General features: G+C 38.3%; 2 protein-coding genes across 5 annotated transcripts in view; one reads left to right on the top strand and one right to left on the bottom strand.

Moving 5' to 3' along the window:
* Positions 1-722: 722 nt before the first annotated feature.
* On the bottom strand, positions 723-14,603 carry LOC136236177 (small ribosomal subunit protein mS39-like). Of its 4 annotated transcripts, XM_066026287.1 has the most exons (34): positions 14,502-14,603; positions 14,388-14,434; positions 14,278-14,335; positions 14,146-14,191; positions 14,025-14,093; positions 13,734-13,849; positions 13,641-13,684; positions 13,529-13,591; positions 13,310-13,483; positions 13,140-13,260; positions 13,006-13,093; positions 12,888-12,948; positions 7,340-7,465; positions 7,188-7,286; positions 7,087-7,140; positions 6,435-6,515; positions 6,357-6,385; positions 6,200-6,294; positions 6,072-6,150; positions 5,668-5,749; positions 5,527-5,612; positions 5,239-5,303; positions 5,124-5,192; positions 5,026-5,067; positions 4,402-4,474; positions 4,255-4,346; positions 4,177-4,202; positions 3,700-3,878; positions 3,045-3,187; positions 2,075-2,159; positions 1,856-2,019; positions 1,409-1,476; positions 1,203-1,360; positions 723-938 (listed from the first exon to the last, which is right to left on the bottom strand). In XM_066026287.1, the coding sequence occupies exons 1-34, from the start codon at positions 14,567-14,569 to the stop codon at positions 774-776; spliced, it is 3,015 nt and encodes a 1,004-aa protein (XP_065882359.1). In that variant the 5' UTR covers positions 14,570-14,603; the 3' UTR covers positions 723-773. The 4 variants fall into 4 exon arrangements, with proteins under 4 accessions (XP_065882359.1, XP_065882358.1, XP_065882356.1 ...); XM_066026286.1 differs by having other exon boundaries at positions 1,203-1,476; positions 3,700-3,871; positions 4,176-4,202; XM_066026284.1 differs by having other exon boundaries at positions 1,203-1,476.
* The window catches only part of LOC136236176 (nuclear pore complex protein Nup214-like), an 18,827-nt gene continuing 7,836 nt past the window's right edge, over positions 14,593-25,583 (top strand). Inside the window, exons 1-15 of the mRNA XM_066026283.1 lie at positions 14,593-14,723; positions 14,782-14,980; positions 16,467-16,618; positions 16,850-16,898; positions 16,956-17,108; positions 17,614-17,684; positions 17,738-17,792; positions 17,984-18,105; positions 19,354-19,530; positions 19,580-19,703; positions 19,763-20,760; positions 21,260-21,445; positions 21,792-21,991; positions 22,461-22,611; positions 23,534-23,652. Of these exons, the coding sequence (XP_065882355.1) occupies positions 14,703-14,723; positions 14,782-14,980; positions 16,467-16,618; positions 16,850-16,898; positions 16,956-17,108; positions 17,614-17,684; positions 17,738-17,792; positions 17,984-18,105; positions 19,354-19,530; positions 19,580-19,703; positions 19,763-20,760; positions 21,260-21,445; positions 21,792-21,991; positions 22,461-22,611; positions 23,534-23,652 (2,777 nt within the window). The 5' untranslated portion in view covers positions 14,593-14,702. The remainder of the gene's footprint in view (positions 14,724-14,781; positions 14,981-16,466; positions 16,619-16,849; positions 16,899-16,955; positions 17,109-17,613; positions 17,685-17,737; positions 17,793-17,983; positions 18,106-19,353; positions 19,531-19,579; positions 19,704-19,762; positions 20,761-21,259; positions 21,446-21,791; positions 21,992-22,460; positions 22,612-23,533; positions 23,653-25,583) is intronic.

Raw genomic sequence — 25,583 nt, 5'->3', positions numbered from 1 at the left:
CTCCATTCACTAAGTGGAGGTTATCTTGCAATTGCTTTGACAATTTTGTGCACATGTTATTTTTTAGTAATTACACATAATTATTTACATACCATCGCATGTTGGCATAATGGCATATAATACAATACATGTACCACCAGATATATTATAATATCATGGCAACACTCCTTAGCAACTAGTGTTACTGTTTTGTATGGTGCACAAGTTTTAACCAGTTATCATCAAAAATTATTTACAACATATCAACTCAGTTGTCCTGTTGACTGCCATTATAGTGAACAAGTTGTATTTCATACTAGTTTGGTGTCTCCTTAGCAGTGAATGTTCCAGTAATATTACTTGTCACAATGTGACTACTAGATGTACACACTGCTAACACCTAGTAACCTCAGTTGCTACAATAATGTGTGTAATGCATGTAGCTGGCACTGTCGGAACTTCAGACTTTGTAGCCTCTCCATCAGACCTGAACAGTATTCCTGTGACTACTATATAGTCTCTTCTCATGAGCATATGTCTAAGACTCAAGTGTCTGAGTGGTACACAGGAGGCATTCCAGTGCTGGTTTACCAGGCAGCAATAGCTGTTTTGTGCACAACTGCTGGAGGCTTTGCCTTTTTTGTGTTTATGTGTTAGTGCATGTGTGCGTGACAATCTTATCCAAGGTGTGAGGTTTCAACTATTATACTTTAGAGGACCTACTTTAGCATCAACTTCACATATTACCTGTATATACACAATATTTATTTTGATAATCAAAAACAGGTTGGTTGTTACAAATTATGAGGAGTTAGGTGCAGTGGTCTACCAATAAAATGTCTACCATCTTTCTCCTTCACAGCCTTTCTGGCAACATCTGTAGAGGGAAAAGTCACTTGAATAACTCCAGTCAATTTGCCACTGCTGTCCACTAGCAGTTTAACATCCTCAGAACAAACCTATAAGGGAAAACCAACATATTATAGGCTGCAGGTTCATAATACTTCATATACTAGTGTTAAGACCATACAAATTTGATACTAATTGTATTGACATGTATAGAGGGAATGAACAGAAAATTGGTGAAACAAATTTTCTTTTTTTTTCCAGTTGCACTTATTCCATATGCTGTTGGAAACTCATCAAAATTTTTTGTTATTAAAAATTCTAATAGCTATTTGGAACTGTTACAAAAGCTAAGTTTGCCACAAATTATCTCGTACATGATAGTCTTGAAAGTAGTCGGCTATTTCATCTTCAGTTGTACTGTATGGGATTAGTCCATGTAACATAATTGTGTCTTGATTAGGTCTTGTATCTCGATGATGATTAGGTGTTGTATCTTGATGATGATTAGGTGTTGTATCTTGATGATGATTAGGTGTTGTATCTTGATGATGATTAGGTGTTGTATCTTGATGATGATTAGGTGTTGTATCTTGATTTGTATCAATTTTCTCAGTGTCTTCTGTGTTGGGGTATGTATAATTCTTTGAGCTAGGAAGAAAAGTAAGAACATGCAAAGTCTCTGAATTATGAGAAAGTGAAACCTGTCTATTAAGGTCACCACATTATCTGTGAATAATGTGTAATTTGTGTACAAAGTGACCAGCACAGGCAAGTTTTACTGTACAATATACGATCACAAAGAATGTACTGTCATATTCATATTAAGAACACTAACACCTCCATAAGAAAGACAAAGACAATCCAACAGGCTTGTACAAAATATAATAATGGAGACTTAAGGACCAAATTTTTAGACCATTTTGCTATAGAGCTGAACTGCTTGGGATGAAGTCTTCATAGAGGAGATAACTCAGACAGCTTGTTTCTTAATACATATCACATCTGTGCCATTATATTTGTTCATTACTCATTCTTGATGGACAAGTTTAGGTAGCGGTCATCAAGGTGTTTGTCACGTCCTTCTCTAACTGCTTGCTTAGCTAGTTCAGGAGTACCAAAGGCAATTAGAGCATTTCTAACTTGAACTTTTCCATCTTGTTTTGTTTCAAACATGATATCTCTTTCTGTAACCTGTACAAGGTAACAAAACATGTTGGAACAGAATATAGCAATACAAACATCATACGTTGTAACCCTCGAAAAACCTTGCCAGTCTTTCTGCTGTCAAACTTGGTGAGACTTTCTTGGCAAGCACAGTCACTCCATAAGAACTGTAAGCATAAAAATATACATCTTTCATGCAAGATTTGGGAGAGAAAAAAAATTAAGCACATTACAAAAAGAGCTAGGGGAAAATCTACTGCCAATGAAACATGAAACTACAAAACCAACAAAAACTACCACATACAACTGAATTAAGCAGTTACTGTCAACACCTTGCAGAGCCCAATATTAATAGCATTGTTCATGTCAAGTTTCTTCAGCCAGTTGTATAAAAATTAAACACATTAATACTTGATATTTATAATTCACATAATAAAAAAAATCATAAAACTTTACTAAGACCAAGTCATGACCTCATTAATAAGACCACCTCATTATAGTGACCATGTCAAGTAGGTCCCAAACATAGCTAAGGTGTACTTCATGACCTCATTAATAAGACCACCTCATTATAGTGACCATGTCAAGTAGGTCCCAAACATAGCTAAGGTGTACTTCATGACCTCATTAATAAGACCACCTCATTATAGTGACCATGTCAAGTATAGGTCCCAAACATAGCTAAGGTGTACTTCATGACCTCATTAATAAGACCACCTCATTATAGTGACCATGTCAAGTAGGTCCCAAACATAGCTAAGGTGTACTTCATGACCTCATTAATAAGACCACCTCATTATAGTGACCATGTCAAGTAGGTCCCAAACATAGCTAAGGTGTACTTCATGACCTCATTAATAAGACCACCTCATTATAGTGACCATGTCAAGTAGGTCCCAAACATGGCTAAGGTGTACTTCATGACCTCACCAATTCTGTCACATCATGAAATTGAGGCAACTATCTGAGTGATATTTTATTGTGGGCTATGCCCAAACCTTGCTCGTCCCCACTATGTGGTATTACTGTACTGCAAGATGAAAATCACTTACAAGTGTTTTAAGGATAAGTTCATGAAATTCTTTCCAATGTACTTCATGTGTTTTTCCTCTACAGCTCGTTGGGCCAGCTGAGGTGTTGGGAACACCACTACAGCATAACCTAGTGCTTTGAATATAACATCTTCACGTTTCAACTGCAACAGAAACAACAATTAAGTTTACAAGAGAAATAGCAAATTTAAAGAGTAATCATCAAATCCCCAACGTTCTCAGACAAACTTAAAATACGGTAGTTGAAGCAAATAACAAACTCAATCTAATAGAACATACTTCATAACTTGCTATACTGGCCCAGTTAGGTGCTTGCCAAGTAGCACTATGAAGCCTTTAAAATAGTTTGTCAAATACCTACTTTGACAAGTGGATTATATGGCTTCCCATACATTTTATGCTAGTAGACATGTGGTAACAAACATCAACACAAACCATTCTCATTAATACTTCTTATTACAGTGACCAGTACTGAAGGTTGGACAGCAACATGTGCTGCAGCCTTTGGATTACCCTACTCTTGCCAGAGCTAAAAAATGAGTACAATATGGTGGCATGTACTAGGCTAGCAAATGAAAGGTCACCATCAATTTTGGAGGGTATCATTACTAGGGTCTGGTAAACAAGGGTCTATTGGGAGTATCACTCAACCTACTCCATATTCCCGAAAGAAGTTAACCAATTCATGTTCAGTGAGTTGTTGGTAAAGGCCACCTTCCATTGCTATGCTGGCACCATATTCGTGACACTGTCTTCTTCGTGGCTTTCGGTCCTCCCTTTGTGACTTTTGTATAGTAAGGTCCTCCTTGTCAATAAAGACTTTTCCTTTTCCTCCTATAATTAGACGTATGAAAAAAATGAGTGATGTTTGTAAATGTACAATTTACGTAATCAAGCATTGTGCTAGGTGTTAAGGGAATGTACTGAGAAGGTTTCTAATGGTCCTGGAATGCATTTGGCAGAATATTGGGTATCAATTTTAATGGTCAATGTTGAGATGAATGGCCAACCTCTTCTAGTATACTCTTAAAATGAACAAATATGAGATAGTGGCTACCCTAGCAGGCAAGGTAAACACACTTTACACTGAGGCACATACGTACATCTTCTATTATCAGGTCAAATTACTAACCTTCCAGTGCTACCTTTAGTTTTGCCCTACAAACAAACACACAAAATTGTACACACAAATGTCCCACAGTTCAGTTACCATGTATTTAGTGGCAATCCAAAATTACTGCACAATTCATTGTAGTTGGTTGGCTTTGGGTGTCCTGCAGCCACCATGCTTCTAATAATTTGCTGCAACAATTTTCTTCATAAAGAGGCTAGTTTATACAGCTGTGATCTCACTCACCATAACCTTGTAAGCATTAGATTTATCAGTTGCATCTGCATAAGCATCCAATATCCCTTCTGCTGCATCAGCACTATAGATGTTTCAAGACATCATAAAAGAAATGTGCAATATATAGAGTATAATGGCAGAATGAAACAAGGACAGAAACACTTCCATATTAAGGAAAAGAATCACTAGTAACTTCGTAACGAAAGAAAGAGCCTTATTGATGATGTGTAGTGCTGTCTATGAGATTGTTAATAGTATCAGAACATTGTCTGTCACTTTGTATGCGGCTTACCATCCAGGAGCACTCACTATCTGTGTATTACAATGCTGTCATGGACAGACTCTATGAGTGGAAGTTATGGTGGAGCAAAATTAAATGATATACCAACAGAAAATTGCTATGCCATTTAGAGCTCCTAATATGATGTGGCCTCAGCTATACCCACCATTAAAAATAATACCTTGGCTTTGCAGCTCAGTAATTAATTTGAAAGTAACCTCAAGTATTCAACCACATTGTCCTCTAGCTGGTATATCAGTGTATTCTAACACAGAGAGGATGAGTACCTGGTACATTGTATGTAAGTGTGCATTTAATTATATTCCCCTGGAAGGAATAATAATATTTATTACCTGGGATAATATTTGAATGCTTCAAATTTTCTGTAATAATACCTAAGAGAGACAACAGTAGAGTTATACACACATTTCTTACAATATCATATCCTCACCATGCCTTATCACGCTGGTTTGCTTGTAGACACATCAGTACCATCCCTATGATTACTGAAGGGCGTGGCCTATAATAGAATTACTAACTAAACCGTGAGTTAACAAGTGACTGACGTGATATTTTTTTCTCTTAGGGTGGACCAAGACTCTTCGGCTACTGTCAAGTATTTCTGCACCTCCTAAGAATTCATGAAATCAATGACAGTTGCATGTAGTTTTTTCTAGGGTGAAATCTGCTTCATTTATTTCAAGGATTTCAAAATACATTTTAACGGTTTTAAAGTTAATTCACTTTGGACCAAGTATAACATGTAAGCATTTTGTACATAATCTTATTACTGATTGCCAAATAAAAGAAAATTTCACCCTTAGATTAGCTACATGGTACACTACTAAACGCACATTAACATTGTAGCCTCTCTTAAACAACTCATGTATATGCTTCACAACTTCACCAGAACTCATAAGTACATCAAACTTCTTATAATCTAGAGAGAGACTTGTGTATTAAAGTTTTTAAATACATCATACACAGAAACTAACCGTTCCAAAGTTCCAGAACAATTTCTGGAGATGAACACACTTTGAACAAAGCAGCATATGTGTTGTCATCAGGACGATATTGCTGTATAGTGGCAAGGGTAAAAACAACACTGGGACCAACCTGATTATCAAGATGCCCTGATTATCAAGGTGTCCTGATTATCAAGATGTCCTGATCATCAAAATGTCCTGATGGTCAAGAAGTCCTGACGATCAAGATGTCCTGACTATCAAGGTGTCCTGATTATCAAGGTGTCCTAATGATCAAGAAGTCTTGATGATCAAGATGTCCTGATTATCAAGGTGTCCTGATGATCAAGAAGTCCTCAAGTGTCCACATTAACAGGTTCCAGTTGTTACACTGTATTGTGTGTACAAGTACACAGCACCACATATTGCCAAACCTTAGATAACAACCATCTGTAAGTATCCATTAAATATTTGATATCTCCTTTATGACTTAGTTTGATCAAGTGAGAAGACCTACAAAGTAGAAAGGGTTAGTGCCGTGTTTGGTACTAAAATAACTTACAGAAAGTCATCAACATCTCTGAAAAGGAACCAGCTATCTTTGCCAGCCATTTTTAAGAGTTTTACAATGGCCTCATCTGCCCCAATACTGCTTGCCTATAGAAATATACAATGTCTCTACCATAGTATAGTTCTATTATGTGCCAGAGTAGACTTACAGCATTAAGTGCTGCCTCAAAGAAGAACACTACAAAGAAAAGTTAGTAGCTATCTCCTTCACACTTGTATATACTCACAGTCAAAATAGCCACTCAATTGTAGCACATGAGGATGCTGCTCCAGATAACTGACAATCTTTAGAACCACAGAAGCACCCACTATAGTAGGCCACAAGCACATGGAAATACTCTAAATACTGCACATGTAACATGCACGTTACATAACACATTATTTTAACTCTAACATGATCTTCTAAACATGTACATGTTAACAAATATAATAAGCATGTAACACAGGTTGTTTTTTTTTGGGGGGGGGGGGGGGGGGTTAAAGCAGACATGCATGTTGTCTGTTGTTGCCATGGTTACTATTATATCTACCCTGACATGTTGTTACTGACTACAGTGGACCCTTGGTTATCCAAATCCCAATGTGTCTCAGGCAATGGTAAAAGTGTTCAGATAAGTGAATTGCTTACATTTTTATACAGAGCTCTATTGAAATACTCTAATAGAACAGTCATTTTCAATTCTGGATAAACGATGGTAGGATTACCGAGTACTTGGGAACATCTACAGCATATAGAACAGTGATACACAGAGCAGTAGCTTTGACTTTTCACACTATTGTTGATGTTCCCAAACTATAGCACACATCACTCTGTGTACGTGTGATTACTCACACACGTACACAAACACCCACGCATGCATGCACACTAATTTATCTTACTGTTTTCGTAGATGTAAGCTTGTAGGATACGAAGGAAAGTGGTCAGATTTGGTTCTGCAAAATAACACTGGCAACATCATGAAGTCAACAAAATTACTAACCTATGTCAACAAACAACATCTCTTGAAAGATGGCCTCAGCATTCTCACGTGATGCCTTACCAGTAAGTTTACACAGTCTCAACAACATGTTAAAAGTAGCTACAAAACACAACCCAAATTCCATAGTAAAATCACCACCACACACAATGTACTTATGTCAGGATGTACAGAAGGTGTTTGTGTCATGTTCTTTGCCAGCTCCATAGCTGTCTCCCATGCCACAGGGGACTGAGAGCTATCCAGTGCCATTAACAAATAATTGTAAGTAGATGTACTAGCTATAAAATAACAAATACCACATGAATTAACTTTTTTTTTGACAACATGCATAGCAGATTCTTATTGAGGGAGGAAAACTACCTGATCTCATCACCATAACTACCTGATCTCATCACCATAACTACCTGATATGGGGACTAATGTAATATGGACACATTGGTATGAGCCAAGTGTCCTAATTTCCAGGTTAGCTTATTAGGGACCTTAACTAAGTGTCTGGACTAGGTAGGTGTCCTCAAGTGTCCACATTAACATGTTCTAATGCAGTTAGCAGTAATGCAGTCAGTTGTACCAAGAGTTCATAATATATATACTGAGGAGAGTATCCTACTCTCATATACCCCTGTAGAAGGGTGTATCGTGAAGTTATGACGTAACGACAAGATGTTGTAGTTTGTGACGTACAAGCAGCCGTAAAAGTGCAAGAATCATTAGCACCATTTCACACTTGTGACGCTCAGGATAGCCGTATTCGCGAATGGCCTAGCAAGAAACGCCTACGAAGCGGTCTTAACCCATGAAGGAACGATTGTAGTTCGGTGAGAAACGCTTAGAGCTGGAGTTAATTTGGTTGCTAGAGACGTTGTTAGGCATACGTTCAATCAATACCATGTTCAACTAATGACATCATTAATTATACAAAGAAAAATGGGCGAACTCAAAAGTGATGCGTCATAACTTCACAATACGCCCTTCTACAGGGGTATATGAGAGTAGGATACTCTCCTCAGTATATATATTATGAACTCTTGGTAGTACTATAGTGCAATCCCAGATTTGGTCTTTGGTGACCTTTGCAACCATTTAACCTTTGTCATGTTTGTCTTCATCTTCTTGAGTCATTAGTATATTGTCTAAAGGTGTTAATCTCTATGAATTAACTTGACTTTTGTTTGAAGTAAAAAAGCTCATTTCAGTCCAAAGTTATGAATATTTCCATTAGTCATACATTTATCCATCCTTGGGATGTAAATTACCAATGGGCAGACTTCATAGAACTTTAGGGCTAATATCAAACTGTGTGGTAGTACTGTTTGATATTAGCCATAATAATTTCGTCAAAATTCCGCCTTTGAAAATCATCCTAGAGACATCTTACGCGATGAAAATCACCGTTACCAAATAGTACTAGTCCATATAATACAGTATTAAATATAACAAACCACTTACAGGTGGCCGGATATAGAAAATTTTTTTTTAAATCACCAAAACTCGAATTTTAGTCTCATTGCCTGCTTGATTATGGTTACAAGGCTAGAGGCCAAACGAAGCAGTGCACGGCCACCATTTTACGTCACAATAACAAACCGGTGGGATGTGCCTTTTGGGGTTCTGACGAGTGTAGGCCCTCTGTGCCTTGTCTTTCCTTTTATCTTCAATCAGGCTACTTGTCTTCTTCATCCAACGAAACCATATTGAGGTAATAATTTTCCGTTATCAACACTTTCTTTCAGCAGCAGATGCCACAGAATTATTTCAGAGCAGTCCAGGTGCTTCTATAAGAGGTATACTAGCTAGATATCTGTAAGTTCGTGATAGGTTTGTGACCACACCCATCAAATAAAGATCTAGGTGGACTAATAGTGATAGAGTATGGAGATCACACCTCTTAATAATCTAGCTGACATATTAGAGATCATGTAGTTTTGGACTTTCTTGCCCAAAAATATCACCCTAAAACCAGCCTCAAATTTCCTTCATAGCAGCTTGGCAGTATTGGTTAGGCATAGCCAAGCCCAAAAATGCCTTCAGAGTGACCCCAAACCCTTCCAACAAGTTTCTATGGAATTTATAAAAAATTTGCTTTTTAACAGAATTTTATTCTGACTAACTATCTCACTAACTGATTCCTTCAGCCAAGCATACCTTGGCAATGGATAAGGCTACAGGCTTGATTTTTTCACTGCTCGACGTCACTTCGTCCCGAGACGTGCCTTTTTGCCAAGCGCAGTATATACAATGCACGTATCATGGACTTACCTTTGTCCTCCTCTGTGTTCCAGTTCTTTTCGCTGACAACGCAAGGTGTCAATTTGTGATAGTGCAATATGGCTTCCCTTTGGCTGTGTCATGCTTTTCGCCCGCATTTCCCTTAGTTACTGGATTCATTGCAGAGAAGTTTCTTGTACTGTTCTTCATTTGTAATGCTGTGTAATGAGCGGAGCATAGCTACAAACGAAGCGTAATTACCACCTCACTTTTCAGTGCATAATTGATTATCTCTCCTTGAGGTGTGCGTTCAGATGCAAAATTATTATATGGAATGTCTGGTGCCATTCTTTTTTTAATTGTGGTACACGTGGATTCAGTAGTCATAATTGTGTTATTAAAAAAGTAAACAAACAAGTAGAAGGAAAAATTAGGAATTTTAAGCTAGATCAGGGATTAAAGAACAAATAAGCAGGGAAACAAGGGAACAGCTGAAAGTTGTGAAACAAGCAGGTGGACATGTAATCCAAATTCAGTGTATACCCATGACTGGATTAGGGATTACATGTCCACTAGTATATCTGTAGGTATAGGTGACCTTCCTTGTTTCATAACTTTCAGCTGTTCCCTTGTTTTTTTTTTGTTCTTTGATCCCTGATCTAGATTAAAATTCCTAATTTTTCTTTCTACTTGTTAAGATAACCTCACCACTTCTTGGTCTGCACAGCTCGAGATACTCTAATACAACAGTCATGTATGATATTCTAATAGAACAGTCACAAGTTACACTGTAACTAGCTGTGCTACAACAAAAAAAACTAGTATTTTAAAAACGAAAAATGAAGTAGGGATCTATGTAATAAAAAGTAGTAAAACAAGAGATGAATGATGGTATTACAGCATGGCTCTGTGGGAAAGTCCCTATTTTGGCACATTAGCTATAACAATTATTTTGTTCAATGCCAAAGTAGGGCTTCCCACCAAGCTATGCTGCAATACCATCATTCATCTCTTGTTCACTACTTTTTATTGCATGGGTCCACATAGATCCATTTTTAAATTAAATTTTTTTAAATACTTCATAATTTTGGAATGAAATTACCTATTGACTTCAAATAAAAACCAAGTTGCTTCTTTCAACTTTTAATTTGAAACCATGTGTTAATGGCGTAAATTATACATTTAGACAAAAATGATGAATTTTCAATGTAAAAATGGCCGTAAAGGTCACCAAAGGTCAAATAATTATGTGATGGTACTATATCCAAAACAAGTACACAGAAAAATTTTCAGGGACCATAACACATCAATAAAAAGTGTACGATATTAAATCACAGTAAAACAATAAGAAGTGTTATATCCCTACTGTGCTCAAGATACCATAATGGAAATGCACAGTAGGGATATAACACTTCTTATTGTTTTACTGTGATTTAATATCGTGCACTATACTCCAACTTGTTTCAGTACTTTTTTATCGATGTGTTATGGTCTCTACTCTATTCCAAATTTTCTGTACACTTGTTTGGTAAATATTATGACTGGTGAACCCACGCATACCACATCTGAAATGGCACCGCATGCCCCAGCTATATCAATTATCATCTGAAAAGTGAAGTATCCATTACGTTTCATTGTCAGTTATGTTAAACCCACTACACAGCATTTCAGATCAAGAACTGTTCGAAAAGCACCTCTGCAATCCATGCATACCAAAAGAAAGAAATGGTGCTGCATGCCCCAGTTATATAAATTATCATCTGAAAAGTGAAGTATCCATTACGCCTTATTGTCGGCTATGTTCAACCCGTTACACAGCAGTATGAATCAAGAACTTGTTTGAAAAGCACCTCTGCAATCAAAATAGCCACTATGAAAAATATGGACGATTTCCGTTATGAAGGGAAGCCATCATGTGCTAGTGCCAAATCGACACTTTTCACTGTCAGCAAAGATGAATGGGACACAAAGGAGGACACTGGTAAGTCCATGAAGAATGCATTATATGTACTGCGGTATGCCAAAAGGCACCTCTCGGGCCCAAGTGACATTGAACAGTGAAAAAATCAAGCCTGTAACCTTAGCCATTATCAAGTTACACTGGTCTGAAGGCATCAGTCAGTCAGTTACTCAGTCAGTAGAAAATTTCGTTAAATATTTTTCTTTAAAAATTCCATAGCAACTTGTTAAAAGTGTTTCGGGTCAATCTGAAGGCTTGTTTGGGCTTAGTTTTACCTAACTAGTACTACCTCATTGTCATCAGGGATACTTGAGGCTGGTTTTTGGGTGATGTTATTTTGTGGGCCACACCTACTCCTTTGTGGTCCCTACTATACAGTACTATCATATTGGATGTCATTGAAAGCACAGTCTATGTGCAAAGATTGATGCTTTTTAATTCACACAAAGTGCACAAACCACAATATCAAAACAGTACGGTAGTATTGTTTAAGTAGGGATCCCCCCCCCAAAGTGACACGTGTCGTCTAAAATGTCGCCTTTTAAACCCATCCTAGAGACATCTTACACAACGAAAATCACCTTTACGGAATAATATTAGTCCATCAAACATCAAATACTGCAGAAAACACTTATAGGTGGATGGACATAGAATTAAAAGAAATCACCGAAATTCAAATTTTCATCTGCCAGCCTGACCACAGTTGCAAGGCTGCAGAACAAATGAAGCAGCACATGGCCACTATTTTATGCCACAATAACAAACTCAGCAGTGGTATGTGCCCTTTGGGTTCCATGTGTGCCCTCTGCACCTTGTCTTTCCTTTTATCTTCAATCAGGCTGGTCACCTTCTTCTTGATGCAATGAAACCATATTGATGCATTAATTTTTCATATCTTGAACAGCATATTTAGATGCCACAAAATTATTTAAGCACTTATGCTTACCTGTAGCTTCACAATAGGTTCAAGACAACACCCATTAACGATCTTGGTTGATTAATAATGATTGAGCACAGGACCATGTCTCTTAATAATATATTTACTCGATCGCGATACCTCACTGCCTTATTTTATTCATAATGCTAGCACAATGAAAATATGAAATAGTGGCACCCCCCATAGGTGAAAAGTTGACTCAAGATATTCTAATACAGCAGTCACCCTAATAGAACAGTCACACTTGTGCTGTATGCTACAACAAAAAACCAAACAAACTAGTATATTAAAAAATTGTTACTTTAAAAATAAAGTAGGGATCCAACAAGAGGTGGACAATGGTGCTTGGTGGATATTTTAGCATTAAACAAAGTGATTGTTATATAACATGCCAATGTTGGGATTTTCCCACTGAGCTTTGCCTTAATACCACCATTCATCTCTTGTTTCACTACTTTTTATCGCTTGGATCCCTACTTCATTTTAAAATTAATGTTATGTGTTACACTGCTCTACTTAAGGTTGAAACAACTAATAAGAAATTTTGTGAGTTTCTTTCTCAACAGTAACCTGCTTTTTAGTAGTTTATGCTTACCTTGGTATCCGGCATTTCTCATTGTCGAATAAAGTTTGAACATTCTGTCATATGACTTGTACTGTAGTGTACAAAGCAACAATTTATAAGACACATGTGCTACAAACATGGAACATGCCTTGAATAAGCCAAGAATTAAAGCATCGTAAGTGGCTCCATCTTTGTCATGCATTGACTCAAACAGTTTCTCAGCTTTGTTGTCAAGGCTAATAAAATAACGATAAATTATTAAAAGGAAACAAAATAACTAACCTCCACACTTTCCGTGGATATTTCAATGTCCATGGTGAATCACCTTCTCTTCCAAATTCACCATATTTGTCAGACAATAACAAAATATTAATTTCATCAATTTTATCTTGTAAAGTTGATTCTAAAAACAACACTATGTTACAACGCTTCAAACTTTCACATATTCCAACCTTTTGTTCTGGTAACATTTGCAGGAATGAATTGTGGTTTGGTGTCTGGATCACAGAGTAGAGCTTGATGTTCCACAAATTTGGAACGTCGATCTACAATTTTATTGTTTCCTAGTCCAGTGTAAGCTAACAGCTCCAATAAGTTATTACGTGTTTCCAGTGATATTTTCTCTCCTGTGACAACAAATTGTAGCTTAAAATTTAATGGCACAACAATACCTTGTTTTTCAAGTTTATCAAATTTTATTAATGCCTCTTCTACACGGCGTTTAGATATTAATGCTAAAAACAGGAATTATGAAATACTTTCTGACAGCCTATACGTATATACTTTGCAGCCAAACTTCATCATGACTAACTTTGTAATGCAATGACCTGTGTGGTCTCAAATCCTGCACAAAATTGTAACACAGTATTAACATACCTTAATCTAAAGTAACTTACAGGATTACAATCCTGTGATGGAAATAAATCAGACCATTTCTCTATGACGTATTTAGCAGCATTCACACCAGCTTCCCTTGCCCATACGTATTTCATCTGCCATACATCATGACAACTAATAAACTATACAACACTACAGTAATATGGAGTGTCCTGATTATCAAGGTGTCCTGATTTTCCAGGTTAATTTATGTACTAAGCTAAGTGTCTGGATTATGTAGGTGTACTCAAGTGTCCACATTAACTGGTTTGTGTAATACAAGTAACAAACTCTTTCGTTGATGGACACAGGTGTCGTCGGGTCTGGTAAGCATTTTCCCATGTAGAATGGATGATCCAACTACATACAGCATAGTATCCTCAACTTTTGATCATAAAGTGCAAGTACTTACGTCTGTCACAGTTGATGCTAGAGCCTTTAGAACAGCATTGGGTTTCCTGGAAATGTAGAATACTAGAATGAGATGTTTGTGTAGTGTGCAGGTAGTGTGTGTGTGGGCATGTGTGCATGTAGCGTGACGCACAATTTAGGTATCATGGGTGGAGGTGGCAGAGGCTTTTCCAGTGCATTATCATCTTCATCTTAACAATGACACAATCACATTATCAATTATTGTGTACATTGTAACTCAACTGTCTTCACTGGTGGCCACTGAAACACCAGAAATTGTTGTTGCTTGCCTGAGGGTGACAGAATATGTTTTATACAAAACAGACGAGCCACTAGTTACTATACACAAAGCTATACCTCAGTACTAATGTGAGAGCTCGTACTAGCACGCACTGCTTGATGCCGCGTGAACATGCAGGGAACATTGCTCGCAAGCATTACGCGCGCATATAAATAATTTTCAATTTTAAATAGATAGCGCAGGCGAGATAGCGTCTAAGAGAACTCGTGTTGTTAGCCTTGACAAGGCGGTTTTGATTCCTTCTGGTTGGATCAAATATGGAAGAAAAGCAAGTAAAGGTAAAATAACTGTTACACGTGCGTATTTTCTAATTAAACACCACTGTCTACTTTGCAGCATTTCAGTTTCCGTCAAATGCACCGCATATCCACCGGATTCCGCCGGCCAAATGGTGCCAAGGGCAAATACAGCCTATTGTGCTGTGCTAACATCTATGGGTTGGTGTTTGTGGGTGGAGACAAGTCGGTTGCTATGTTCCACACGGTCATGCTGCATAAGGTGGATGCTGAGGATAGCCAGGATCATAAGGAAGCAGGTACGTCACTGAAGCTGTGCTTGTGTGAGATTTGGGTAGTTGCGTAACCAGTAGTGGTACCGCAATACGAAAATTTGATATTGCTATATCCAGTGTTGGGCAAGTTACTTTGTAAAAGTAACTAGTTACATATTACATATTACTTGCAACTGAACTATTTAGTTACAGTTACATATTACCCATAAAATAAAGTAACTGTAATAATATTACATATTATATTACTTTGTGTCCACAGCCTTAAGCTGTCACGTGTGAAACTACAACCTTATCACGTGACATGATTGCGTTGTTGGACAATGCGCAAATCTTGGTTATAAATAAGAAGCTGGTAAATAAGCCTCATTGTTACTTCGTTGTGGCTAGACGTTACTCAGAGGATGACTAACGAGATTAGTAACTTCGTTACTTGTAGTAATAATATTACGTAACATTAGACTCGTTACAGTAACTATATTACTTAGGTAATGCGTTACATTTGTAAGTAAAGTAACTTGAGTTATATTACCTGTTTTTATGGGGTATTTCGTTATATTACTTTGTTACCACAAAAGTAATAATATTACGTAACGCGTTACATAAGTAACGCGTTACTCCCAACACTGGCTATATCATGGGATTTGTATCACAATAGTTACAATAAATTTGAATATGTTAATGTCACACAGAACAAGTTTTATTCGGTCAATCTATTATGCTTGTGACAATGATGAGACAAAGTTGATATAGCTTTTTTCTCCATAATCATGGAGAGTTCCTATCATGATAATCATAATATACAATTAGTGTGGCATCACTATTGAGCAAGTCTAGCACTACATGTATGTTGGTGTTTCCTTGTTTAAACGCTACACATGTACACGCATACATGCACACACCATACAATGTGTTGCCAACTTTTCTGTGTCAACTTTTAATACCGTAAAGTCAGGTTGTTAAGCGCATGCGCTTATAATTTTTGGAGAAAGTTTTTATAAAAATCGTACTATCTGTTAGGCGCATACGCTTAATAAATAATTGTGGTGAGTGTAATACAGAATCACCACGTTGTGAGAGTAGTTAATAGTCGCCACGCCGGTGTGTAAGAATATTTGACTCCATTTCTGGGTGAAATCCTTCATGATAAACGAGATTATCACTATCCAGATGGCTGATTTGCTGTATACATAGCGAAGGGAGACCTCAAGGGAGGCGTAAGCGTTTGAGGAGACATTAATTTTTCAGTACTCTCAGTTTTTCTTGACGTTTCTTGTTGTGTGTAGCTTTATCGTTGCATTTTCCCATGTGCGCTTATCATCCATGGTTAATTACAAGAAATGTGTATGCGCTTAATAAATAATCTGCGCTTAACAGATGCATGCGCTTAACAACCCGACTCTACGGTATACTTATTGTCTGCATGGTCTGGTAAAATCAACAGTGTGATTACAGCATTTATTTATGATTTTATTTGTCAATTAAAAGTGTTAATAGATATTCTTGTCAACAGTGCCAATAGATCAACTTCAGCCAGTGATGGTGACCTTACCAGGGCAGCCATGTCATGTTGGGATATCAGCTGATGAGCTTACTCTGTCTGTCTGCTTGAGGGGATCAACTCCATCTTGTTTGCTGTTTGACACCCGATCATTTTGTGGACCAGTAAGATGTTTCTAATGTACTAGGGACAGTGATATTGTATAACAGTAATATTATTAGTAGTGGCTTACATCCAGTACACACTATCACCTTAGTACAAGTCACTGCTTGATTACTAGTTATGTTCCTAAACTTGTGTGTTCTATTAAAGATATTAGGACAATTTCTAGTATTTATATTGTAATGATTAGTATAACGTGTTGGTGGTATTTTGTTTGTCATCATTTTCACCAGAATTCACAACCAAAGCCATTTGTAACAGTTGATTTGTCTGGTGGAACAGGTAAAATGCTTAACGGTATTTATGCCAAATTGTTATCATGTTGGGGCTGTTACAAAGGTGGCCAAATGGAGGTTACTAGCTTCAGTTGGAATCCAGGACAACCTGAGAGCTTTGCTGTGTGCATGTCGGATGGCAGTGTATCGATGTGGGTGAACCAGGGGACGACTGTGAACTGTACTGCTAAGAATCAGTTATGTAATGCCTCCTCAGGTGAGCTTGAAATAGAAGCACAATGATGTGACTTATAAGACTTCTTGCATGTAATGTAAACATGTTGTCATCAGATTGTCTTATTATAGCAAATTTTTGTGTGCCTTTTCGTGTCTTGGATAAAAGGATTTTGTTGTGTCATAACTTTTAGATATTCTAGTGTATCTGATGTACATTAGAGTGTACTGAATGCATTTAAAATCCTATGCACCTCACTAACAACAGTCAGGACTACTGTTGTTTATTAATTTTCTGAAAATTTTAAACTGTGTAGTTGCACTACTGTGCAATACCATAGTTTGCTTTATTTTCGTATAAAAATATTTTCGTATGACTTGCGTGAATGACTGCTCTATTAGAGTAGTTTGATCTTGTATAAAAATTTTCGTGTAAGAAATTTTCATACAAGTTTTTGCATACGAAAATTATTTTACAATGAAAAAAAGCTAATTATGGTAATATGGTATGTGTGTGGTGCCCTGAGCTGTATCTGGTTACTGTATAGTTTGTTGGAGTCCTAAAGGGAAGCAACTAGCTGTTGGTCATAAGGACGGAACTCTGAGCCAGTTTTCACAGGTGTGTGTAAATGACAGAGAGCTGTTTGGCTGTCTAACCAGTTTTGTGTTTAGACAATGGATTTGAAGAGAAAGTACCCTGCACCAGAATTGAATGAGCCACATGAAGGTGTGTGTAGTGTGCGTGCGTACGTGCGTGTGTGTAGTGTGTGTGTGCGTGTGTGTATGTGTGTAGTGTGTACGTGTGCGTGCGTGCATGGGTGTGTGTATAGTGTTTAGTTATATTGTTTTAGTATTTTGAGGTGTTCTAAGATCAAAGAAGACCTAACAAATTAATTATTTAAAAATGTCTCTTTGTAGCTACTGGATTGTTTTGGATTTCCACCTACCAGTTTGCAGTAGTGTACGTGCCCACCAATCAGCCATCCAGTGAAGATGAGGGACTTCCCCCACTACCACACTTTGAGATTGTTACAGTAACAGTAAGCTATAGGCCATTCTGTACTCTGGCCATCTTGGGGTTGTCTGTGTGCTGCTCTTTGTATATGTGTGAATTGATGTTGAAATCTCGGCCTGACGAACTTAATTAATTTGTTTCTCATTTCTGCCCTTACCCCACTTCACAGTAATGATTCCTTGTAGTAAACACATGGCCAGGAAATACATTATCTGTCACTATGTGCACTTGAATGATTGTTGGAACTATGAACAGATGTCTTGATGATTATCAAGATGTTTTGAGATGTACTTTACTAAGAGATTCCACTGTATTTATACTGTACTGTATATATTAGGGATCATACATATGGAGGTTTGGATTTTTCTGGCGGCTGAAAGTTATCACCCAAAAAACAGCTTCACAATACCATCCTGGTGCCTTGGCAGTGTTGGTTAGGTATAACTAAGCCCAAAAGTTCCTTCAGTATGACCCTAAAATTTTCCAATAAATTAAGAAAATTTAAAAAAGATTTATTCAATAGAATTTTCTACTGACTAACTGCCTGCTTGTATCCTTAACCATTATTGCTTGCCATCAGGCAGGAAAGCGATAATGGCTAAGGCTTTGGGCTTGATTCTTTCATTGTTTGACACCGCTTCATCCTGAGACGTGGCTTTTTGCATACCACAGTACATACAATGCATGCATCATGGACTTACTTTTGTCCTCCCATTTCTGTTTGTTGACAGCTGGCAAGGTGTCAATTTATGGTAGCACAATGGCTTCCCTACATATTTTGGGAATCATCTGTATTCTCCATGGTGACTGCAGAGGTGCATCTCCTACTGTTCTTCATTTGTAATGGTCTTTGTTTGTAGTGCTTTGTAATGGGCTAATGTAGCTGAGAGCGAAGCACAGTGGCCACTTCACTTTTGAGTCAGCAATTGATAGCTGGGGGTGCATTCAGACTCTGGTACCATCCTTTCTTTTCATGTGGTATGCGTGGGTTAACCAGTCACAATAATGTTAAAGTAAATAAGCAAGTATTAGAATTTTAAGTTCAGTTAAGGAAATTTTAAGGATCATAGAAAAAAAGTAGGGAAACAAGCTCCTGCAGATATACTGGCGAGCACTTAATTCCTAACTCAGTCATGGGTATAGGGGTTAAATGTATATGTTCACTGCAGGTGTGGGCAATCTCCCTGTTCCCTACTTTTTTTCTGTGATCCCTAAAATTCTTAATACTTGTTTATTTTATACGTGAATATATTCACGAATGAATTATCTGTAGAAAAAGAAATCTGCTCCAGATGAGATTGGGTTTGTGGACTTTGAAGATATCTATTATGGAGATGGATACAATGAGTCAAATTTTCTCTTCTCATTTCTGTCCACTTGGAATATTTTAATAACTTGTTCTTCTAATGCATCGGAATCCATGGTGGTATCCAAGTCACCAGGGAGTGAGGTATGTAACCTTTCATTGTGGGTTTGTATAATATGATTGTGGCTTTTAGGTTGCTTGGGAAAAGTGGAATCTTGAGGATGAAGGTCGTGCTGAGTTACCATTGGATGGAACTGATGACACTTTTCCATGTGGGATGTGTTTGGACTTGACTTCAGTGATACCTGTTCCAATGGGTAGGTGTAGCTGTAGAAAGTTTGCATGAGTAAGACTTTGCTTTTTGTGTTTTCTGTAGGTGAAAATCAGCAGATACCTCCCAGCCCATTGTTCATGTTGCTATCAGATCGTGGCTTGCTTATGCCTTACACTGTGGTGAATGCTGAGCCTCTACCTGGTACGACACATGACTTTGTTAAACCACCTCAACCTCTTGTGAAGACTGGAGAACGAGTTACAACTACAACTATGCCTCCTCCGAGTTCCATACCATCTAGTGTAGCTCCACAAGCTCTGGGATCAATGAAACTTGGTAGTGTTATGAAACCTGCTCTTGTTACAAGTAGTGTGTTGAGTCAAGCTCATCTGCAATCAACCACGGTTGGTAGGAGCTTGTCTGTTGAGAAGACAACTGCTTCATCGTCACCATTTTCCATGGGTGGTAGTTTACCCAACTTGATGTCTAACAAGCCTCCCATGCAAATGACATTCCCATCACTTGCTAGGGAAGGACAGAAGGCAACGTTTTCACTGGGTGGTAATTTTGTTCCCCCGTCAAATATAACACCTCCTCGAGCACCTTTCAATCATCCCCTGTTGAGCTCCACTCCGATTTCTGCAGCTGCTAGTTCAGCCCCTCCCCCATTTAGTGCTGCAACTAGTACTGTTGTTAATACTGCTATGCCACCTCCCACAGGCAGGATCAACATATCTAGTGTGCCGAGTTCTACTATACCTTCGTCACTGCAAATGGCTCCACCTAAGTTAATACAAGCACCTCCGCCGAGTATAGTGCAGGCAACTCCACCCTATATAGTACAAGGAGCTCCGCCCACTTTGGTGCAAGCAGCTCCACCCACAGTAACTCCACCCAAGTCAGTGCAAGTAGCTCCACCCAAATTAGTGCAAGTAGCTCCACCCCCATCATCTGCAGTTCCAGCATCATCACTGCACAAGTTCATGACATCACAAGCCATGCCCACAAAGCCATCAGCACCCAGCCCCACCTTCTCTGTGACATCATCTGTGGAGGAGGAGAATGTGGAGATGAAACTGCAAGCTGCTATTGAGCAAGAGGTTAGATGTTGTAATGTGTGTGTGTGTGTGTGTGTGTGTGTGTGTGTGTGTGTGTGTGTGTGTGTGTGTGTGTGTGTGTGTGTGTGTGTGTGTGTGTGTGTGTGTGTGTGTGTGTGTGTGTGTGTGTGTGTGTGTGTGTGTGTGTGTGTGTGTGTGTGTGTGTGTGTGTACCTTCTTTCTTGGTCAGTATAATGTACTAACTTGTGGAGTATAATATGAGCTGGTACCTTGCAACTCCCATCTTGTTAGATAGATGTGAAGATATAAAGATCAGACTTGCATTGTTTGGTTCAAATAACAACTGTCACTCTCTAACTTATTGGGTTGGTTCTCCACATGAAATGCCAGATGCTAAGTGTCTAAACTCAACTGGCTTTCCAAGGTAGACTAGTAATCACTGCAAATGTTCAAGGGGTTTTGTTATATTCCATTTACAAGTCATTAAACTGTCTTGAGGTATCAGGTACTACTGAACAACTTTTGCTCTCCATTGTCTTAGATTGATGAATTCTCTGAAAGGCTACAAGATCACCGTGACGATATCCGGGAAGAATTTGGCATCGGTTATGACGATACACTTGATGACAGTTTATGTGCTATTGGTGGTGACGAGGACCAGAGACAACTGGTGGAAGGACAAGAAGAAATGTCCACAAATATTAAGAGTTTGATGGAACAGACCAAGGTGTGTGGATTATGTTGTTGTGAATAATAATAACAAAAATGGTATTTGTTAGTCTCTCATGGCCAGACAACTTTTTCTCTTGTCACGGCACTGATAATTTCCAATTGAAAAAGAACTGTGATAAAAGAAGTGGTCTGGCCACGTGAAACGAAGTATTTTGTTTATTTGAAATGCGTCCTGTAAAAGATTATCTACTCAACTTAAAAATCATGCTAATTAATTTTCCTTCATTTCTCTTTCCAGTTTAGACAAAGAACTAAATAAATATCAAATTATAATTTGTGAAACATTTGGCTCAGTTTCCCCACTAGTTGTGTTACACTGTGTTGTACTCCACATACTGTAGGAATTGACGAATGCCTCAGAAGCTCTGTTGGATGAAGTGCTACAGGCTCGTTCCTTGTATGAGGAGGCCAGCCACTCTGTTAGGATGCACAAATCAGGTCATTATCGAGATTATGTCCGCATGAAGCCCCTTCCCCCTCTGCTGCAGAGCCTCCTGGAAGAGGCTCGTGTTAACTATGTTAGGACTGAGTCCCGAGTGAGGTAAGGATAGAGTGTACACTGATAGAATTAGAAATTGGTTGACAATCTTGAAAGCAGGTGGCCTACCCATTGAATATGGGATATGATTGACCTTCATTTTGATTGGCCAAATAGTGGCTGACCATTGCTGTTGTAATATCGACTAGTATTTATCACGGTGTCCTGATATTGTAGCTCAGTTTATATGTCTGCAATTAATGTTGTGTGTGCTACAGTGCTGACTCTCTATTTGTTGCTGCCAATACTTGTGTTTATTGCCTCAAGTGTCCACATTAACAGTTATAATAAATTATGAGAACTGCCTCTTAAAATTGAATGACTGCACTATTAGAGTAGTTAAATAGCTGGCTAAAATTTAATATGTGATCGGTTTGGAATCACATTTAGAAATTATCACACTTTTAAGTTCATGTGGGTAATTAGAGACTTAGAAACACAAGTTTCATATGATGTAATGTGCTGTTCACAGGGAGTTGAGTGCTCAGATTGATGCCGACATTGAGAGGCGGAAGCAGACGGAAGCAATTCGTGTTGGAGGGGCTAAGCCACTTCTTTGTGTACCATCCCAGCATAACATCTATACTACACTGAAGAACAATCGTCGGATTTCACGTCTACAAGTGAGCATAGTAGAAATACTAATTATAGTAAAATATCTGAACTCCAATGGTGTTAGGTAATGGCAACAGTGTTCTCTGATAAATGGATAATTACACAACTTTACTCTGATAGAGTATACACTTGTACTTTAAATTGAACATACTTGATTTTCAATTTTGGACACATTGTAACATGCAGTGTAGTTGCCCTGTATATCACACCACATGGTGTGGAATCTGTTGTAATATGGACACCTTGGGATTAGCCAATAGTGTCTGATTATCAAGGTGTCCTGATTATCAAGGTGTCCTGATTATCAAGGTGTCCTGATTATTAAGGTGTCCTGATTATTAAGGTGTCCTGATTATCAAGGTGTCCTGATTATTAAGGTGTCCTGATTATTAAGGTGTCCTGATTATTAAGGTGTCCTGATTATCAAGGTGTCCTGATTATCAAGGTGTCCTGATTATCAAGGTGTCCTGATTATCAAGGTGTCCTGATTATCTATCAAGGTGTCCTGATTATCAAGGTGTCCTGATTATCAAGGTGTCCTGATTATCAAGGTGTCCTGATTATTAAGGTGTCCTGATTATTAAGGTGTCCTGATTATCAAGGTGTCCTGATTATCAAGGTGTCCTGATTATCAAGGTGTCCTGATTATCAAGGTGTCCTGATTATCTATCAAGGTGTCCTGATTATCAAGGTGTCCTGATTATCAAGGTGTCCTGATTATCAAGGTGTCCTGATTATTAAGGTGTCCTGGTTATCAAGGTGTCCTGATTATCAAGGTGTCCTGATTATCAAGGTGTCCTGATTATCAAGGTGTCCTGATTATCAAGGTGTCCTGATTATCAAGGTGTCCTGATTATCAAGGTGCATTTAAGTTAAGCACCTTTACACTTATTTAGTAGCTGTGCATCAGCTCTGTGTTTCCCTCCCTAGGCAGGAAACATTGATGATTTGGTGGAGAGGATGAAAGAAGTGAGTATCCTTCCTCGAGCATGGAAGCTCCACTCTCCAATCACAACCAGTGAATTGTCTTCAACCTCTCAATCACCCAGGTAAAGTGTTCAAGTGTGCTTCACAATAAATAACCATTGTGATATACAAGAACTCATGATATTTCAGTTGCAGTAGATCCCAGGCTGTGTGGCTCCTCAGGTACTGGCCTACAAGTTGTCTGGGGATTATGTCACCAGCTGGTATGGGAATACACTCAACAGTTTCAATGTGCCATAACTGGCTTTAGTGGGTCTCTAGTCAGGTAGTAATGTACAGGAACTTGATGAGGAGAGAAGATCTAACTCACTACAGTAGTGCTGTATGTTAGTGCTGCAACTGGTATAACCAAGCCCAAAAGTGGTTTCCAATAAGGTGCTACGAAATTAAACAATATATGTATTCAGTGGAATTCTGACTAACTGCCTGATTTCTTCAGATCAAGTGTAACTCAATAACAGCTAAGGCTACAAAATTGATTTTTTCACTGTTAGACGGCACTGCAGTGCCTTTTGGCATACCGCAATATGTATTCTTCACTTACTTTTGTCCTTCGTGTCCCATTATCTTCGCTGACAGTGCAAGGTGTCAAATCACAGTAGTGCATTCCAATGGCTTCCTTGTGTTTGTAGTGGGGATTGTTCATATTTTCCGTAATAACTGGATTGATTGTAGAGGGGCGCTTCTCGTAATGTTCTTTCTATACCACTGTGTGTTATGGCGGGGTAAAGATAAAATTACACTAATTAGATTTGCACCCCCATATATATATAGGAGTAATTTTGCGTAGGGTACACAAAATGTCTCCCATATATTATAGGAAAAATTTTGCGTAGGGTACGCAAAATTTATTCAAAGTGTCCTTATCATACAGTAGGGACCACAAAGATGTGGGTATGTCCCATGAAAAACTATCACCCAAAAACCAGCCTCCCTCTTCCCTGACAACGATGAGGCAGTATTGCTTGCATGTGCACTCGTGCGGCTTCTTGTTGTATAGTGCTACATGTACATATAGGATTTCTATTTGTTTGTATACTGAGCAAGAAGAAGAAGGCTTTTACATGTAAATTAATACCTCATTGTAAATAATAGTATTATTGCCATATTAATTATCGGTAATAATATCAGTTCGTAGAGCGTTGGTGCCGATTATCGATATGGTAGAAATTGCTATATCGGCAACCGATCCGATCAGCGAGCCAATTATCAGTGCATCTCTAAGCATAATGGATACTTCACTTTTTAGACGATAATTGATATAGCTGGGGTGCACGGCATCATTTCTTTCTTTTGGTGTGGTATGTGTGGTGGGTTCACCAGTCATAATAATTATTAGTTACAAAAAAGTTGACAAACAAGTACACAAAAAAAATTTGGAATTTTCAACTAGAGTAGGGACCATAGCACATCATTAAAAAGTACTGAAACAAGCTTGGTGATGTAACCATGTTTACCGTGTTAGACACAGAGAGACAGATAGACAGAGACACACACAGAGAGACAGATAGAGTGACACACACAGACAGGGAGACAGAGAGACAGACACACACACACAGACACACACAGACACACAGACAGAGTGACACACACACAGACAGGGAGACACAGACACAGAGAAAGACAGACAGATGAATACAGAGAGAATGGCAGCAGTAGATCATTTTCTACAGGCCTATACAGTGTTAGGCGCTCTCCCTCCACTATTATTAACTCTTGGTGTAACAATTACCTGTAAGAAGATGCAAGGCGCTCTCCCTCCACTATTATTAACTCTTGGTGTAACAATTACCTGTAAGAAGATGCAAGAGCAAGGTGATGATGCTACTACAGTAGCCACCTCATTGTGGCATGCTGCCAGCAAAGTGTGGAAGCACAGTTTGATGTGGCAGCATATTTTAGAATGCTTTGAAGCAGGCCAGATGACTCCGTTTCCTTTGGACATCCAAAAGTAAAGAATTTGAAGGAATTAGGACATAACAGTGAGATATAA

This window comes from Dysidea avara, chromosome 10 (assembly GCF_963678975.1).
Source record: "Dysidea avara chromosome 10, odDysAvar1.4, whole genome shotgun sequence".
In the NCBI taxonomy this organism is placed as follows: domain Eukaryota; kingdom Metazoa; phylum Porifera; class Demospongiae; order Dictyoceratida; family Dysideidae; genus Dysidea; species Dysidea avara.
This window is presented reverse-complemented; position numbering and strand designations above follow the sequence as displayed.

Coding starts and splice junctions, on each gene's coding strand:
- LOC136236177 (XM_066026284.1), bottom strand. CDS start 14,569: ATGTTCCCTGCATGTTCACGCGGCATCAAGCAGTGCGTGCTAGTACGA. Junction 13,685..13,733: donor GTAAGTTACTTTAGATTAAG/GTATGTTAATAC, acceptor GAGACCACACAG/GTCATTGCATTACAAAGTTA. Junction 2,160..3,044: donor AACTTATCCTTAAAACACTT/GTAAGTGATTTT, acceptor TTATGCTTACAG/TTCTTATGGAGTGACTGTGC.